At 30.3% G+C, this 19432-nt stretch overlaps 2 protein-coding genes and 4 non-coding genes across 7 annotated transcripts; 5 read left to right on the top strand and 1 right to left on the bottom strand.

Annotated features, from left to right (window-relative positions):
* The first annotated feature begins 2990 nt into the window (after positions 1 to 2990).
* On the top strand, positions 2991 to 4932 carry LOC109796239 (agamous-like MADS-box protein AGL80). Its single transcript, XM_020355949.3, has one exon. It carries the CDS (start codon positions 3386 to 3388, stop codon positions 4109 to 4111), a length of 726 nt encoding a protein of 241 aa, XP_020211538.1. The 5' UTR covers positions 2991 to 3385; the 3' UTR covers positions 4112 to 4932.
* A 1530-nt stretch (positions 4933 to 6462) lies between these two features.
* LOC109800571 (sucrose synthase 6) lies at positions 6463 to 11316 on the bottom strand. Of its 2 annotated transcripts, none has more exons than XM_020361357.3 (15): positions 10886 to 11316; positions 10540 to 10694; positions 9981 to 10173; positions 9752 to 9870; positions 9440 to 9656; positions 9236 to 9331; positions 8975 to 9148; positions 8762 to 8878; positions 8490 to 8656; positions 8055 to 8279; positions 7385 to 7951; positions 7113 to 7251; positions 6933 to 7018; positions 6796 to 6822; positions 6463 to 6706 (listed from the first exon to the last, which is right to left on the bottom strand). In XM_020361357.3, the coding sequence occupies exons 1-15, from the start codon at positions 11120 to 11122 to the stop codon at positions 6700 to 6702; spliced, it is 2526 nt and encodes an 841-aa protein (XP_020216946.2). In that variant the 5' UTR covers positions 11123 to 11316; the 3' UTR covers positions 6463 to 6699. The 2 variants fall into 2 exon arrangements, with proteins under 2 accessions (XP_020216946.2, XP_020216941.2); XM_020361352.3 differs by having other exon boundaries at positions 6463 to 6715; positions 10886 to 11312.
* Positions 11317 to 18036: 6720 nt separating this feature from the next.
* Positions 18037 to 18131, top strand: LOC114916221 (small nucleolar RNA Z103). The gene has a single exon (XR_003804606.1). It is a non-coding gene; the product is annotated as a small nucleolar RNA Z103 (small nucleolar RNA).
* Positions 18132 to 18363: 232 nt separating this feature from the next.
* Positions 18364 to 18458, top strand: LOC114916222 (small nucleolar RNA Z103). The gene has a single exon (XR_003804607.2). It is a non-coding gene; the product is annotated as a small nucleolar RNA Z103 (small nucleolar RNA).
* A 232-nt stretch (positions 18459 to 18690) lies between these two features.
* Positions 18691 to 18786, top strand: LOC114916220 (small nucleolar RNA Z103). Its single transcript, XR_003804605.1, has one exon. It is a non-coding gene; the product is annotated as a small nucleolar RNA Z103 (small nucleolar RNA).
* A 218-nt stretch (positions 18787 to 19004) lies between these two features.
* Positions 19005 to 19093, top strand: LOC114916223 (small nucleolar RNA Z103). The gene has a single exon (XR_003804609.2). It is a non-coding gene; the product is annotated as a small nucleolar RNA Z103 (small nucleolar RNA).
* Positions 19094 to 19432: the final 339 nt, after the last annotated feature.

Below are 19432 nucleotides of genomic sequence, written 5' to 3'. Positions count from 1 at the left end.
ATTTTCATAAATAATTATTTTATTAATTTTATATTAATATTTGTGACTTTTTTCTAGATTAAAATTAAATAAAAAAAACCATTTATAAAACAAATGAGTGTTTCATTAAAAGTATTTAACTATATTAAAAATTAATATTTATTGAATATTATAAATAATATTTGTAATTATTGCCATTATTGTTTTTTAAAATATTTTATATTTAATTTAAGATTAAGTTGTAAAATAATGATTGAGTGAGATGTTAAAATTTCTTAATTAACAATTTTATTTATTTTAAATTAAAAAATATAATAAAAATTGATTATTTATACAAAATTAAAACTTAAATAAGATTTTTGTTTTAGGCCTAAAATTTGTCAGCGATCTTACTTATGTTGAATCTTGATAGAAAATAAAATTACTTATTACTCTTATATTTATATATAGAATTGTCAATTTGGACTTAACTCAATGAGCTGACTTGACCAACCTGCAAATATGATCTATCTAAACCTTAAAAATGATAACTTAAATAGAATCAAACAATTTTAGCCGAGTTTATTAAGTCCAATAGGCTAAATAACCTTATTTTGGGCTACCCAAAAGCTTAGAGACTAACTCGTTAAACTAATAAAGAAAATAATATAAATTATCGTCATTGTCAATCAGTAAATTTATAATGTATTATAAAATAATATAATAATAGTAGTAATAGTCTTTCACTTTTTTGTGTTCGCTTACAAAATTGTGGTTATAATCTTACAATTATGGTTAACTATTGTGAGAGTTTCTTCACTCCTGTTTTAGTACTAATCATTTAAGACATCATATTATTAAATGTATTGGATCTCCTACGTACTAAAATATTGGGTCATATTGGATAACAAAGTTAGTATACTTAAGCAGTGAAAATTTGATCCTAAGACTTATAGTGACGCACTTGTTAAGTGTATTATCAAGCATGATCTTCGATGTAATTATGCTAACTTTTAAGGAGTTTGGGTAGTGAATAAAATTTTAAATTTTGATTTGAAATCCAATTGTAAAAACAAGTTAACAGTTGATCGTAATAAAGTATATTTATCTGAACATGAAAAACTAATGAATGTGTTAACTGCTATTACATATAGAATATGATTGACTTCTGATGTATGAACACCTGTAACTACCTAAGCTTATATGATTGTGATTGACTGATTGTTCATTTAGGAGATGCAAAGTAAAGTTAGCCTATTAAGAAAAAGGTTAGGCAACCTACCACGTTGAAAAAATTGATTGATAGCCGAAACAAAGGCAAAAAGAAGCATGTTGACATTGACATGGAGATAGGACTTATTTATGGGCCAACTAAACAACGATTCCACAACTTTGTAGCCTTGACGGGGAGAAGCAACAATGTGATTAAGAGCACGAAGAACCATATACAATAAAGTATCATGATATGAAACATTAATTTTGTAGATATAATGATTGTTAATTAATTATTGAAAATCAATAGTACAATAGATACAACTGTTAAGATTTCTATTTGCGATTTCTTAATTTTGTATGAATATGATATGTACAATGTTTAAGTGGAGTAATAAAAAATATTGATAATTTTTTTATAAATTTATTTATATTGTTGATAATATATATATATATATATATATATATTAATTTTTTTATTATATTATATATATAAATAAGTTAGTCTATTAAATTTAACATATTTTTTTTTTATAAGTTTAAATTTAACTTTTTTAAATAAATAAACTTTATTAAAAATTTAAATTTGACTTTTTTTTATTAAATACATGATATGAAATCAAATTTTAAAAAAATTAAATCATAAACTTATAATTTTTCATTCTTATGTACACATTAGTTAATTAATTAAAGTTTTTTTTTTGTAAAAGAAATATCATAAAGATACAGTGATTTAATGATTTAATAATTTTAATTCTATAAATTAGAAGCGTGGGTATCTAAATTATATTGCCATATCAACAAATATCTCAATAAAGATCATTATAGAAAATTTCAATTACTAGTTACATTACTATTGTATCAAGAAAGATCTTTCGTGAAGTCAGGATATACGCAATGAATCACACACAACTGTCACATAACATTTCCATTCCTTTGATAGTAATTTATACGAGGATTCTGTTATAAAGTGAAAGTCTACTGTATTTATATTTATAAATAATTAAGATCTGTCATAAAATTAAATTATTATAAAATAAAAATTTAAATTTTATTATAATATTAATTATTAATTTTTTATTTGATAATTATTATTGCAATTTAATAATAAGTGCATTTTTTTTCATATCAGAAGAATCCTTTATAAGAATATTAATCTTGATTCTCTTTAAAGTCAGGTTTACATTACTTTTTTTTTTCCTTCCCATTTACTAATTATATTCCATTTTATAAGTTGGAGGATTCGTCATATTTGAGGAACATACAATGCATTTAATACATCTTATCAAGAATCTTGTACCTTTATATAATCATATCATATTATCATAAAAGGAAGTAAAATGTGTCGTTTATTACCATATAGTAACATCAAATAATAATAGAATTAGGTTAACTTCTATTTTTGTTCTTTATTTTTTTAATTTATAATTTTAATTCCTTTATTTTAAAATAAAGATTATTTTTATAAATACAAAATTATGATTTTATTATCAATTTAATATTCGATAATCATTAATTTTTAACGTTATCTACTGATTTATTACTATTAAAAAAATATAAAATTTAGTGATATAAAAATCAAAAAATAACATATAAAAGATTTATATTTATATTTATTTTTATGAGTAATTAATATTTATTTCATTAATAAAAAAATTATTTGCATTTTTTATTCCTAAATGTCATTTTAATAAATGAAACATCACCTAAGTATGAATTAATAATTAGTAATTGTCAATTTGACAAAAATTAAAATTTTGTATTTATAAAATTAGAGAGATTAAATATTTATATTTTAAAATAAGAAAAAAAATTATAAATTAATAAAAATAGAGAGATAAAAATGTAATTTAGCCATAAAATTATAACCTACCATTTTATAAATGAGAATACGTTTTCACAATGCACTCCAATTCTATTCATAATTCACACTTATATTACTTATTATACCGTTTGAATATCTTAGTAAGAAATATATTTTGTATCTTCCATTGATGGAAGAGCACTTAAACTTAACATATCATTGTCATTAAACATATATTTGATATTGAATGGCTCGTGTCAATGTTGAGAAGAGTGACTTAATGTAAAATAACTTTGGTGGTCTCAATAACTTTTCTATATATATATAAAAGAGTTCATTGCTTGAACAAGAAAAGCACAACAAACAACATTTCCAATTTTTCATATTTGGCATAGTGTTTTCTTTAGCAGCATGACAAGAAAGAAGGTGAAGTTGGCATTCATAGCCAACGACTCAGCTAGGAAGGCAACATTCAAGAAAAGGAAGAAGGGTCTAATGAAGAAGGTGAGTGAACTTAGCACCCTTTGTGGCATTGATGCATGTGCTATAGTTTATAGTCCCTATGACCCTCAACCCGAGGTTTGGCCATCCCCAATGGGAGTTCAAAGGGTGCTTTCCAAGTTCAGGAGAATGCCTGAATTGGAGCAAAGCAAGAAGATGGTGAACCAAGAGAGTTTTCTGAGGCAGAGGATCCTAAAGGCCAAAGACCAGTTGAAGAAACAAAGGAAGGACAATAGGGAAAAGGAGATGACTCAGCTCATGTTTCAGTACCTTAGTGCAGGTAAAATCATGCACAACATAAGCATGGTTGACTTGAATGATCTTGCATGGTTGATTGACCAGAACTTGAAGGACATCAACAGAAGGATTGAAGTGTTGACCAAGAATAATGGTCAAAGTCAAACACAAGTTGCACCACCAGTGGTGACTGATGTTGTTGCCAAGATTGAAGACAAGGCACAAGGGAGTAGTATTCATCATGGACAAGGGTTTGATATCAACATGGATCTCATGCACAAGCAAAACTGGTTTATGAATTTGATGAATAGTGGTGGAGGTGGTGGGAACGAGGCAATGCCTTTTGGTGATGTTAATAATCACCAAAATGGCTTTTGGCCTAATCCCTTTTTCCATTGAAAATTGTCACGTGTTTGGTTTGATGTTTATTTGGACGTGAAAAATAAGTGACCACGGATTCATGGTTTTGGAGTTGCGTGTTTGTTTTTGTTTCATCACTTTGTATATATCTTTTTAAGAATGTTTACTTTCAAAAAGGGTTGTTGAATAGAATAAATATTCTTCTGGTGTGTCTGTTTATATTTGAAGATTTGATATTCACTAAAATGATGAAACAATATTGTAGAAAAGGAAGTGCGTTTCCATTGTGTAAAAATCTATGTTAAAAAGAGTCAGAAAAAATCTTTATCCGTGCATTAGTTTATAGTTTCTTATCACTTACGAAAAATCACCACCTTGCATAAGGCTGGGCTTTACATGTTTAGCAGAAACTAAAATTGAAATTCAGAAATAGATGGCTTCAAAGTTGTAGAATTGAAATTCTTAATCATTTCATGACGATATCACACTAGAGTTGTGCTCACGACCATATATACTTCCATCTACCTTTAATTGTCACCACCACCTTCATTTCGTAAATATATTTGTTTTTATAAAAATTAAGTGATAATCAAATGCACGTTTAATAATTTGTTTCGAAAATTTTGATTTTAAGAGAAAATGGTTTATTAAAAATGAAAAATTCTTTTACCAAAACATTACATAAATGTTAATATGGATATCTTTCCACGTATTTATGGAGTTAGTACATACCTACGGTAAATAAAAGAAAATGTAATTCAATGAAGGATCAAACGTCACATTCACATACCAATACATTACTTCTATGTTAAAGACTTAGATTATGTCAATTTACCTATTAAATGCATATTTAGTTGATTTTACACACACATATCTTAGAGTTACAAGAAATATAAAATTAACATTCATATTTTTCATTCATGCTCTTGATAGGGAGAAAAAAAATAATTATATATATATATATATATATATATATATATATATATATATATATATATCACAAAATAACAAATGAACAAAATATCTAAATCTATACATCAATATATATAACTAGTATTTTAACTTGTACAATACATGAGATAATGTTTATAATATGGTTCTCAAAAGTAAATACTTTTGAATATTTAAATTATATTATTAAAAATTATAATAAATAATTTTTTAACAAATACATCATGTTTTATATTTATTAAAATAATTTATGTAATAATACAAAGTTATTTTGAATTAATGATATTTATAAAAATATTAATATTAATTAAATTTAATATTAAAAATAAAAGAGATAAATTAAAATATGAGAGGTTGAGAAAATTTCTAAAAACATTGTAATTAAAGAAAACTAACTAAAAGCGCTCTTGTTAAAAAATATTCTCTAAAAATCCTTTTGTTCAATATAATTATTTTAATTTATAAAAAAGATGTTTTTTTTAATAATTATTAATTAAAGAATATATGAATACGCTTTTAACAGGATACACGGTAATAATTTGACAAAATTAACTGTGATAATTGACAATCATATAATTGTGATATTCCATATTAAATAAAATTAATTTTCTTTATCAAAAGTTAATGAGAGATAAGTATTATTAGAACATAAGATGCATTATATTTTCAAAGGTTATGTTTTAATAATAATAAATAAATATTTTTTAAATATGAAAGATCATATACTTAAAGATGAAAGTTTTCATAAGAAACTATATATAAAGAAAATGTTTATGGAATAGACGATGTGTATTGTCTCAATTAAGACAATTGCCTTAAATATGATCATTATTGTTTATGTTTCTTCAACCATTTGTTTTATTGTCTTTTTTAAAATAATAAGATGTGTATTATTGTTTATGTTTATTGAATGTATGATATGATAAGTTGATAGCTAGCAACGTCGAATTTACAGTACGTACAAGAATTAGCAACAGTGTTTCTTATTATGTATGAATAAGACACACTCTGCATTCTATCGATTCTCTTCTTATATCGCAGGTCTAACATGGAGAAGAGGTCATATCCTCAATTATTTTTCCAGAAGTCACTTCTCCATTTTAGATTCATGTCCTTTGTTAGATGAGAAGAGACAACAATCTAATACTTTGGATACACATGATTTTAATTTTGTAACTAGTATCTTTTATTTTATATGTCCTATAATTTTATCAATAAAAAACAATATTTAGCTTTAAATTATCGCTAAATTCATATGCTGGTATTTTTTATTTAATTAGTTTAATTTTGTTCTTTTGTTATTAAAAAGTTTAATTTCATCTCTTAAATTTTAAAAGTAATATAATATTCTCTTTTCCATTTAATTGTGACTAATGATGTACACCTGGTAAAAGAAAAAATGATGCAAACAAATTTACCATAAGAGTTATAGTCAGGGGTTGAAAAAAAAAAGTTGTAAATAGAAATAGCAGTGGTTAAGAAGACAGTTCTTTAGCTTTCTATATATTTCAGATTTTCTCACAAATCTTATTGATCACATAGAAATAGTTGTCATTTTGCAACAATACATAACTTTTTACAGATAGAAAGAGATCAGAGGGATAGACCACCATCAAGCAGCGTGACAATATATACCCTGGCAATTGGACTTGCTTTGCGATTAAGACATAAGACCATTAAGGTCTAAATAAGCTAAAAGAAAGCAAGAATTTTGTAAGTTTATACATATCTGGAAATTGTGAGTTAATCTAAGATAAATGGTTAAATCTTACCTTTGCAATCCAGACTGCGAACGTTTGCTGCAACAAAAAACAAAAAAGAGAAAAAGATAAAATTGAAGTTAAGAGTAAGTTCAACATTTTAGTAACTTCAATTTTGTTGGTCAAATATTCTTTATTATGTTGCATACCTTGTGCCTTGTCTTTTGACACTCTGTTGCTTCTTGGACACCGGTTGTTGTTGAGGTTCATGACTTGGAACAGTTATAGTCTTCACCTGTGATATTGACATATCAAAGGTGGGAGTCATTCGCATTGCATGACATTAATTGTTCTGTTTATGTTTCTAAAGACTAAATATGTTGACTTACCAAATTCTTGAACATAAGATTGTAGAACATTTTAATGTATCTTTGCTTTGCCTCTTTTTGTTCATTATTCACCCGCCTCCAAAAGGTATAAATGCTCCCCATATTCAACATCTTATTGGCATAGATCTCCCATGTATAGCTACAAAACAAAGCCATGAAAAGGGAATATCAATTGTGTGTTCTAGCAATGTATTATAAGTTCTGTAATAGATCTAAATGTTAAAAAACAATGGTCCTAGTCTGAAGCTATGAAATTGAAGTTGCATTTGAACCATTCATTTATGCGCTGCAATCCAGCTGCTGAAATTCCATTCCAATGTGTCGAATCTTCTAAGCATTTCTCAAAGAAATCAGCAATTTTATTGCTTGATTCTTCTCCATTGTGGGGATCAATGTGAAAGCCAGAGATCCCATCAACAATGATTTCTGCTGGTCCTCCTTGATTGGTAGCAAAAGTAGGCAAGCCACAGTTCATAGCTTCAATGACAGTGAGACCAAATGCTTCATATAAAGCAGGCTGCACAAAAGCTCCCTTTGTGTCAGCAATAAAGCGGTAGAGCTCTCCATTGCGATGTCTATCAGTTTGTGCTGCAATCCATCTGAATTGTCCCTTGAGTTGGTACTTTTCTATCAAATCATGCATCTTCCTTATCTCTGCCATTTCCTCTCTGTCCTTGGATTTCAAAGGGTCAAAGAAGCCTCCAACTATGACAAGGTTCACCATGTTTCTCAATCTTTGGTTCTTCCCATACCACTCAACTAATCCGGTTAAGTTCTTCACAACATCAAGCCTTGCCATTGAGAAGATGATGGGTTTTCTTCTGTTTTCTAGATATCCACTGTTTCAATGGTATATTCAAGAGAGAAATTTAACTATTCGGATAAATATAGTAATTCTTATCTGAACATTAACCTCAAAAAAGTAGCAACTATTTCACTTACATATGCTCATTGGTATCCACTTGACCATACAATAGGTCTTCAATGGCAGGATGAAATTGAGTGAGTCTTTTTTCTTTGTCTTTATAAGGAAAATAGACTGACTGATCAGCTCCAGGTGCAGCTATGTTGAACTTGGGATCAAATACATTTATCCCTGAAATAACTCTACACAGTCCTGGGAGTGTAAATGCAGCATGACTTTCGTATTGTCCTGGTCTATCTTTGCTGCAAACAAGAACTTTCTGAAGTTAATACCATAAAACTTCTATTGATCTTTCTTTATTTATATTAATTTTCTTGTTTCTCTCGATTCGGATGTGGTACTGTTTGATAATATGCAAGTGAATTTCTTGAGTGTGCTGGACGAAATTCCAATTTCCGAATAATAAGAGAAAGGAAGTTAAAAATATTTTTTTCTTTTAATATGACATCTACCTTCCAGCAATTTCCTGATAGGTACTAGTTATGATGAAATCCGATGCATTCATTGCAATTGTATCGGCCATGAATTGACATGAGAAGTGATACTTGGGATCTAATTCTTTCCACTTGATATCTGAATCTTCATACTTGGTCTTCTCTAAAGCATGTGCGATAGTTCCCTGGTTTTCCAAGCGATTTGACCAATTAATTTATACAGCAAAACAGACATCCTTACGGTCACAAAAGTTGGTGAATAGAGGATATTTTTAAAATTGGGTAGTAACCTGAGTCATCTTAAGCTTGTTAGCCATAAGAGATGCCACCAAATTTCCATCAGTGTAGTTTCCAATAATAAGATCTGGTTTTCCTTCCATAAGGTTGAGAATCTTGGCTGTCGCATCCTGTTAACAAGAACTATATACTGATCAAATGGAAAGTTTATTACACGTAAAAGCTTAGCTACCAATTACTTTATAGTTTGTAACACATATACATACCTGAGTAAACCTCTCAAGATAAGGATAAATGTCAAAGCGAGAAACCCATTGACGCAAGATTCCTTTATCTGTGCGAAAAGGAACACGTAGAATGTTGGAGTATTTGGTATCAATAATTGGCTCTAACTCCTGATTGCATTTGGTTCCTTGAGCATCAGGGATGAGCCTTGTGACCTGTCATGGCCAATAATGTACTTGCATTATTCTATTAAAAAACAGGTTATGCATAGAATGGACTCACTTTTTTGCATGATAGCTTACCACAAGAATCTGAGGCTTTACATTTAGGCCTTGTTGCTTAATTCTAAGCAACAACTCTGCTTCAAGAGCTCTAACTTGATCCAATATGTAAACTACCTGCTCAAAATTGGACAATGTTGAAGTTGGAAAGAGTTGTAGTAATTTGTAAAAGATGAAAAGCATTCACAACATTTTCACTTAATAACTCTCGGTTAGATAAGTTACTTGTCCACCAGTGTCTGGCAAGCCAAGAACGTCTGCTTGTCCAAAATAACCATGGATAGAGAATATCACAACATTGAAAATTGTAGGAACCCTGCTAAAAAACTTCTCCAGATTCACTGAATCTGGAGCTTGGAGTATTTCTGACAGAATTCCCATTGTCTCCTTCACTCTTCCTGCAGTATCTCCCCATCCTCTCTCAAAACCCCACTCCTTGAACCTATGAATGAAAAGGGCATTGATTATTAAGTTAGTAAACCAGTTGGTTTGGAGTATTGCAAATATGGTCCATTTTAAAAGTGTATAGGGGTTTACTTTGGCTCAAAATCTTGATAAGGGGCATCCTTGGGAAGTGGTGAGAGATATCCATCAGCCACTACCAGTGCCAGCTGAAGCTTTGCAACAGAGCTGAGGGTGTCATTTATCATCAGGCTCTGCCATTGTAGATGACAAAAAGGAATATTAACGTTCATAGGTATGTTTAAAGAAAAAAAAAGTTGTTGTTAATGATTTATGAACTTTGACCTTATGTTATTCCACTTACTTCTCCTTGATGATTTAGTGATAATAAGTAATCCACTATAGGTTGTGCTTTGGTCAGTTTCCCGCTAAACCTTGAAGTTAAGAACTTTGAAACGAAATGGATTCCATTTCCAATTGAAGAAGGCAGGGTTAAGTTTGGAATAGGGAAATCAAATGCTCCAAAATCTGCTTCAAATGCGTTTTCATCGTTCGCCCTGCAGCATAGACCCCAGATAATAATCAAAATCATAGTTTCCAAAATATATCTTGCTGTTAGAAACTAATTTCATGTGGCTAGGTACAGAGATTGAACACTTAAGTTGATATATTTGTTGTATTAGGCTATTGCATGTTAGTGCTACAGTGAAAACAAACTAGATTAACTTGTATAACAAGTGAATATCTTTACATTAAATATTTTAATTTATTGAAGACAAGACTTCATCTGAATAGGGGTGAGTAAGCATTGTTAAGAAAATAATGCAAATAAGGGGATACTGAGAAAAGTTGTTTAGAAGGATCGTTTGAGAAAAGAAGGCAACAATGGTTGAAAGTTGAAAAAATTAAGAGAAATGACATACCATTCTTCGTCATATATACTTTCCTTGAATCTGAGGTAATCCGTGGAGGTGATAGGTTCAACTGAAAGATCCTCAGAGCTCACTCTTATAAATTCCCAAACTCCAGGATTTGGCCTTACTGCAAAGGCAACATAAGGTGGATCAACAGCAGCTTCCTACAAATATCAAGTGACCAACATTAAAATCCAAAGGCTAACAATGCCACATTGTAACATACAGAGGGTATGAGGGTTTATCTCAATTAGTTGAGCATTGTGCATGAGTTGTTGTAAATTTTGGCACCGATTTCGATTTCTATGGATAAAAAAACATACACAAGGTGAACTAAGCAAATCAAAGAAAAAACCTGTGTACAACTCAACAAGAAACCAAGATTGCCCTCCAATACTTGATTCCTCTCATTGTTGTCATTTATGGCATGCTCCAATTCTTCCATCAAGTCATGAAGTTTTATAATCCTTCTCCCCTTCTCAAGGTACTTAGCAAAGCACCTCTTTACATGGTACCTACTTGGCCTCAATGCATCATCAGCCATGTCATCCGTGACCAATTCTTTGCCTTTCAAAACAGGTGAAGAAGCCATTTCAAGAAAGAGATAATGATGCAGGAGCCAAATTAAGGATTGGAAACTCCTAAAGGAAGATGGTATGCGGTTGGTTCTCTATGGAGATGTTTGTCATTCTCAATTTATATGCTGCTTAGCTATTTACGTGTGCATTATTATTATGATTCATGAGACAGCTTTTTGGGTGAAACTGGGCCCACCATAGGAGTTGCAAGAATTGGAGGAATAACATTTGCAATGGCCAACGGAATGGTATTCTAACTGGAATTATTCTTTTCTTATTTGTGTCTCGTTGTTGTGCTATATGTTTGTGTGTGAGCGTGAGAAAAAGAATATGCAAAAGCTGCCATCTTCAAGACATTTGATGTACGTGTGATACCTAGTTGTTGAGTTTCGTCAAAGATTGGACACTAAATTAGTCTCATATATAAAATAAATGTTAAATTACATTTTAACACTTCTATTTTTTTGAATGTTTTCAGAATTCATTAGAGGAATGATTTTAACAAAAAATAGTTTTTTCTTATATTTTCTTACTACTTTTCCAAATTAATTCCATAAATAATTTAGCATAATATATAAGTGATTCATATACAATATCTTTTTAATATTTTTATTTTAAAATAAAAAATTTAGTCTTTTATTTTAAAAAATAGAAATTTTGGTCCTACTATCAATTTGATATTTTTTATATTATTTAATAATTTATCATCACTTAAGTAATGTAATATTTAATGATATGATATATATAAATAAAAATTAAAAAATAGCATACAAAATTTTTTGTTTGTATCTTTTTAATAAATTTTATTTACATATTTTTTAATTTTTTTTTATATTTTTAAATATCATGTTATTAAATGTTACATCACTTAAATATGAGAAATGTTAAAACTTACATATCAATTTAATGGAAGGATTAAAATTCTATATTTTTAAAATTAGAATAATTATATATATCTCTTTTAAAATAAAAAAAATAATAATTAGGAATTTTTTAAAAAATAAAAGAATCAAAAGACAATTTAACCTATAATAAATGCCAAATGTGGATAACTATAGAGAAGTTATTCCGTTTCAATCACTTTGCATACTTTTAATTCAAATCAATGTACTGCATGAGTCTCTCACATCATTTGATTTAGGCATTTTGATTTTCTTAATTCTTCGTTCAATTAATTTAATCTTTTTATGAATTATACCATTGTTAATTAATAATACACCTCTCTTATTGTAACGTAGAAAGAAAAAAAAATGTAGCTGATTTAGTAGACCAGAACGGGTCGTTCCCAATCTGGAACGGGCCGTTCTAAGCTATTAAATTGAACTAAAAATCGTAGTTAGAACGGGCCGTTCTGGGGGGAGAACGGGTCGTTCTGGTGGGAGAACGGGCCATTCTAGATGGAGAACGGGCCGTTCCGGAGGGAGTATGGGCCGTTCTGGATGGAGCACGGGCCGTTCTGGATGAGTTCCAGAACGGGCCGTTATGATTTCAGGACGGGCCGTTCTGCATGTAGTTTTTGTACGTGTTGAGGGAGTGCAGAACGGGCCGTTCCGGTTTCGGTACAGGCCGTTCTGGCCACTCCTGAATGTCTATAAATAGAGTTGGAGGGTGGAAGAGGAATGAAGGTTTTTAGAGAGAGGTTTTAGAGAGAATGACTCTGGACAAGGAAGCTTGCTTTGGGTGGATTGAAGTTCCGGGTTGAACTTTGGAAAAAGGGAATTCCGCTTCTTGGCTATTCTGAGCCAATCTTCAGGTAAGGGAAGCTATATTGTAAAGTTGTTGGTTGTATGCGAGTTGTGAACTCTTTTGGATACTTAGGTTGATTAGTATGAGGTGTGTTATGTGATGAAAATATTATTGGTTGCTAATATTTGATTAAATATTTATTAATGATGTTGTTGCAAAATGCATGTTGTAGTTAAGTTGTGAAGTTGTTTACAAGTTGTGTTGATTTATGATATTGTTGAAGTTGTTTAAAGTTGTTAAATTGCATTAATTTGATATTTTAATGACTATAGTTGTTTAATTAAGTTGTTTGCATGTTGTTAGAATTATTAAGGTTGTATAGTTGCATAATTACATAGAGATGCATGTTGAGTATAGAATTGAAAGTTGCTATGTTGTTTAAAGTTGTTAAAAGTTGAGATTGATGACTATAGTTGTCTATTGTTGTAAAGTTGTTAAGTTGCTTATTGTTGTGAAGTTGTTAAGTTGTCTATTGCTGTAAAGTTGTTAAGTTGCTTATTGTTGTAAAGTTGTTAAGTTGTCTATTGTTGTAAAGTTGTTAAGTTGTTTATTGTTGTAAAGTTGTTAAGTTGTCTATTGTTGTAAAGTTGTTAAGTTACTTATTATTGTAAAGTTGTTGTGATGCCTATTGCTGTAAAGCTGTGTTGTTGAGTTGTAAGCTGCTGTGATGATAAGTTGTTGATCACTAGGACTAGGGAAGATGTTTTCGAAGTTGTTCATCCCATTGTGTGGATTGAGATAGTTGTGGTGCTCTGAGTGTTGAAAAATTATCTTATAATTTAAAATTTAATTTAAATATTTAGATTATAATTAATCTTTGTTTTATTCAATATTTGTAATTTGCAAATTAAAAAACCAAAAAACTGTTTTTGCCTTTTCTACTTTGACCAACAGTTTTGATTAGTTAGCCAAAGTGTACCACGTACACTCACTGTTACTGAAAAGCTAGCTAATAGATAATGCACTTCCACACACAACGTACACTTTTTGGTTACCGGAAAAATTTGCAAAACGTGGGCACATCCTTTATCTAAAAATATATTGTGCTTATATAGAGTGACTCTGGTACGTGAAACGGAGCAGAGAAAAAATACACAGCAAGTTTATTCTTATCTTTCCCTCAATATTATTTCTACTACAAAATTATAATTTTAGAGCGATGTTCTTTGGTTCGGGGATCTTTCACTACATTCGAACGATCTAACGGGTTGACGTATCTTGGGAGAGGAGCGCATTATAAGACTCAAAATTACCAGTGCAGTGAGAGCATTTTCTCTCTAAGGATAGCGCTCTGCGTGCTTCAACCCAGGCTACTCTAAACCTATTATTTAATTTGCTCTTTGTGTTTAATTAGTTGTTACTGATTGCTCTGTTCTAATTTTATAATATTCATTGTGTTGTTGATATTGGTTTTATTGATAAATCTAAATATTTATTTTTATTGTGCTCTATTAAATTATTTTTCTAACACTGAGAGCCCATTTTATTATAAAACCCTCCTTGGGAAGTTGTCCCTTGGAGTGGTCGTTGTGTTGTTCTCCTCTCGGACTTAGTTGATCCCGTGTGTGGGCAAGGTCGAGGCACACGTGTATAAAGTGACCACGGTATAGGGACAAGGTCGAGCTATACTGATTATAAAGCGACCACGGTATAGGGGCAAAGTCGAGCTATACCGATTACAAAGCGACCACGGTATAAGGGTCAGGTCGACCTATATCGATTACAAGTGACCAATTTGAGTAAAGTACAAAATCGGGAACTTAGTTCCTAACCGAGTACTATACTTCCTTGTTTAAGTGGCCAAGTCTGAGAAACCATTATTATATTGTGGATTGATATCCAAATTTGTTGTGTTGTCGGTTTGGTAGGACCTAGCCACTTAAACTACTTATCATGTTGTAGGAGATCTCTGAATCGAAATGCGTGACGACGCATAAGTTGTTGATGAGTTGATATGTTGTTGATATGAGTTGTATATTCGTTGTTGTGTTGTTAAGCTATGATTGTGTTGTAAGTTGAAATGATGTTAAGATATATAGTATATATGTTGTTTATCTCCTGTGTCAAATGCGAAGATGATTTTATAGTTGTTATGTTACATATTAAATTATTATGAGTTGTTTATTATCTCTAGCTTACCCTTGCATGTTTCCATGTGGTTTGGATTGCGATGATCATACGTCGTATGGGAGCAGGGCAGGGATAGACTGGAGATAACTGCTAGAGGCCACAGGAGGTGCCTGGAGATAGATTTTTTTTGTAGGCTACTTTATGGTAGCATATTTTGTTGTATATAATTGGTTGTTATTGGTTGCTTAATTAGCAACTTGTGTTGTAAAAATATTTTATTATACTCTTTTAATATATATATTTCAGTAGTGTAAGGTTGTTCGTAGTGTGACGGTCATGGCGGGTCGTTAGACTTATCTTTTTTATTTTATTTTCTTAAAAACCTTTTCCAAAAAATATTTTATAAAAGAAAAAAAAGTATACCTTCAATTACTTTTCAAAAGAATAAAAAAATATATTTCTGAAAACTTCTCAAACAAAAAATATACTTCCGACCTTTTTTCAAAAATTGCTTTCTGAAAAACAAAATAAGTTTTTTACGGTTCATAAACAAATCATTATTCCCATAAGCATATTTCACAAAACTTTTATTTTAATATTTGAACGAGTTTTATTATCACCAAAACATTATTTTAGGGTTTGAATGCTTCACAAGTCTTTCGTTTAAAAAATAAATAAATTAGTGTAACGTAATAAGTTGATTCAGATTTTAGTAGATGCTAGAGAGAGAAGAGTATTTAAGGTTTTCTCTGAGAAGGGAGTCTCATAAGCTCATTTTCAAAGAAATTTAGAGAGAGGCTTTAGAGAGAAGGACTCTGGGTCCGTGAGCTCCTTTCTCTCCCAAATTTCTCTATTTGATTCTTCTTCTTTTCAATATCACTAGTTCCTTCTATCTTTTCTTGGAATTTAGGTTAGGAAACTTGGTTTTGGAGGCTTAAAGTCAGCAGGTTGAGCTCTGGAGGGAATTCTTCTTCTTCTTCTTCTTCTTCTTCTTCTTCTTCTTCTTCTTCTTCTTCTCAGTTTTGGTTGTTCTGAGCCAATTTTTAGGTGAAGGGAGCTAGAATGTAGGTTGTTTGGTTGCATGTGAGTTTAGGAACTCAATTGGTGCATGAATTTCAAAAATCAAGGGTTGAATTAAAGGATTTGCTTATTTCGGGGTTTTTGGGCAAAATGAGATTTTGATGATTTTGATGCATTGGGTGGGTGCATGTTGAATTTGAAATCGTTTTCAAATTATATGAAGTCTATGTATTATGTTTCTTGGATTGCATGTGGTTGGATCTCCTGATTTTTAAGAAGTTTTGGAGGTTACTATTTGAATTTGCGTCGGGCGCATGTTCTTGGCATCAGACGTGCATTCATCATAGACAACCATTTCAAATTCACGTCGGGCGCGAATTGAGATGAGAGTCTCTGGATGAGTCACGCCGGGCGTGAGGAGAACCACGCTGGGCGCGATATCAGATAGTGGCCTATATGTCATGTTATTGATATGGCGCCAGGCACAGGGTGAGTGCGTTGGGCATGGAAATCCTTGGAGGTCTCTGTCTAATTTGGCGTCGAGCGCAGGATAGGTGTGCTAGGCGTGGAGACCTTTATAAAAATGATTCATATATACTTATAAAATAGAAATTACACCATATTAAACTAATATAATTTTTAAAAATTTAATTCATATTTTAAAAAAATGAATCAATTCACTTTATAAACAAATTAATTAATATACTTTTATAAAGTAGATCAGTTGGATTTGAATTTTTCAAAAACTTAATCCACAAACAATCTTACATAAAAATATTAAAAGTTATATTTGAACTCACTTGTAATTTTTTTTCATTTATTTTTTATTTAAATTATTTCAAAAATTTAAAAATATTTTGAGAACATGAAAATATAATCAAACACTTTTTTTTAAACATACTTGATGATAACATTTTAATTAAATATTTTTGGGTATACGATTTCCAAGAATGCAATATAATAATCAAAACAAACATACCCTTATTATATATATATATATATATATATATGTTATTACTAAAATAAATTCTCTTATTTAATATATATTTTTGGACAATTTTATTTTTATAATTATTATTTTATAAATTATAATTTTTTAATTCTTTTATGTATATTTCATTCCATAACTCACGGTATTTTTAATAATCATATATTATTATATAATTTTTTTTATAATTTATTATTTTTTAAAAATAATTCATGAAGAGACGGAATATCTTTGATATAAAAGTATATATAAACCCTTTATTTTATAATAATATTCATTTTCTTTAATTTTAATTATTTATTCGGGCCGGTATGACATGTGGGTTGATTCATTACACACTGAAAAAAGGCCCACTGGGTCGCCTCAGTTAACCTCTTTCAAAATCTAAGAAACCCTAAATTAGGGTTTCTACGGCGCACTCTTCTCTTCTCTCATCCCTTTATAAACACCCTTCACCGTTTCTCCATACATTCGCCATTCTTTTTTCTGCAAGTCTCAATATTTCATAAGGTTTTCGCTTTAGGGTTTGTTTATGCGTTTTGGGTATACCTCATTTGTGTCGAATCATGCGTCGATTACTGATTACCGGTGCTCTTATTCAAGTGGGTACTGTGTATGAGATGACGCTACAACAATTCCTTTCTGCAATCTCTTTTGTGCTGTTTTAAATTCAGTTACCATTGCAGAGTAGGAAAATCCTCTTGTTTGTTTCAAAAACTCCTCAAGTTTACTTTTTTGTTTCTACTATCTTATTATTTTTGTGTATTGTGCTAAGAAATAGGCTTATGATGCATATTTTGTTCGTTTGGTTGAAATTTTAATTTAGATGTAGATATTGGTAGAGCTGAGAAAGATGTGATGACACTTTCCCCAATGATAGAAGTTGATTCTATCTTTGCTATTCACATAATTCAGTCTCCTTTTTGGAATATTGGATTTCCATGCAAAAATTCTGATCTTCCTACCATCTCAATTTAATGTTTGAGATTATAATTTTAGTGGTTTTAATTGTTAATAGGATTAATAGGAGCATGTGAACTTTGATTTTATGGTGTTTAGATATGACATTAGTGTCTAGTAATGTGGTGTATTGAGAGAATCAAGATGGATGTGATGATAATTTCCCCAGATGATCGACGCTGAACATAATGTGCGATTTTTTTCTCTCTAGAGAAATCAAGCCAATAAATCTGATCCATCTTTGTACTTTTTATTTTGCACCTTGTAGGTTTCATGCTTTTGTAATTGTAGCATTACTCTCTTTTTAAGCCCGATTATTTTATTTGAGTGGTGGATTATTGTGGAATTTCATTGCATTGTATGGGAGTAGAATTATGAATGTTTATTCTTTGAATGGTGAATTATTTGATGTTTTAATCTCGTCGTGGTATAATAGGCTGTTCTATTTCTAGTTAAAAATTGTATTGCTAGATGGATGTGATGATTATTTCCCCAGATGATCGACGCTGAACATAATGTGCGATTTTTTTCTCTCTAGAGAAATCAAGCCAATAAATCTGATCCATCTTTGTACTTTTTATTTTGCACCTTGTAGGTTTCATGCTTTTGTAATTGTAGCATTACTCTCTTTTTAAGCCCGATTATTTTATTTGAGTGGTGGATTATTGTGGAATTTCATTGCATTGTATGGGAGTAGAATTATGAATGTTTATTCTTTGAATGGTGAATTATTTGATGTTTTAATCTCGTCGTGGTATAATAGGCTGTTCTATTTCTAGTTAAAAATTGTATTGCTAGATGGATGTGATGATTATTTCCCCAGATGATCGACGCTGAACATAATGTGCGATTTTTTTCTCTTAAGAGAAATCAAGCCAAATAAATCTGATCCATCTTTGCACGTTTAATTTATCACCTTGTAGGGTTGGTATATGCTTTTGAAATAGTAGCATTTCTCTGTTTTATAGCCAATTATTTTATTTAAATTGAGGATTATTGCTGAATTTTGATGCAATGTAAGGGAATACAATTGTTAATGCAAGTTGTTGGTTGTTTTAATCACGTTTTAGTGTCATTGGAAATTCCAAACAATGCATAATGGGTTGTATTCCTAGATTGTGATGATTATTTCCCCAGATGATCGACGCTGAACATAATGTGCGATTTTGTTTCTTTAGAGAAATCAAGCCAAATAAGTCTGGTCCATCTATGCACATTTAAGTTTGTCCAAGTAGTTTAGGGTATATAGCAGTATTTTTGGAAGGGTAGTAGTTGTCAGTTATCTAGTCAATTATTTAATATTTTTGTTGGATATTATATGATTTTATTAAGGTTCGTGGGAATAATCTTCTAAATGCATGAACTTCTAGGATTATCCTAGACATTAGTCGTTACAAATTTTAATCACATTTATGTCATTGGAAACTCTAAATGAAGATCTGGCAACTACTAGAATCGATAACATAGTCACATTTTTTCGTAGTAAAGTTGGAGAGATGAGCAAAGGGGTATCTGACATTTAAATGACATTCAGATATTC

The sequence above is a fragment of the Cajanus cajan genome, chromosome 3 (assembly GCF_000230855.2).
Source record: "Cajanus cajan strain Asha chromosome 3, NIPB_CcT2T_4, whole genome shotgun sequence".
NCBI lineage: Eukaryota > Viridiplantae > Streptophyta > Magnoliopsida > Fabales > Fabaceae > Cajanus > Cajanus cajan.
The sequence above is the reverse complement of the archived record's forward strand: the minus strand, read 5'-3'. Positions and strand labels throughout refer to the sequence as shown.

Coding starts and splice junctions, on each gene's coding strand:
- LOC109796239 (XM_020355949.3), top strand. CDS start 3,386: ATGACAAGAAAGAAGGTGAAGTTGGCATTCATAGCCAACGACTCAGCT.
- LOC109800571 (XM_020361352.3), bottom strand. CDS start 11,122: ATGGCTTCTTCACCTGTTTTGAAAGGCAAAGAATTGGTCACGGATGAC. Junction 8,657..8,761: donor ACAAGCTTAAGATGACTCAG/GTTACTACCCAA, acceptor TTGGAAAACCAG/GGAACTATCGCACATGCTTT. Junction 8,280..8,489: donor TATCAGGAAATTGCTGGAAG/GTAGATGTCATA, acceptor TCTTGTTTGCAG/CAAAGATAGACCAGGACAAT.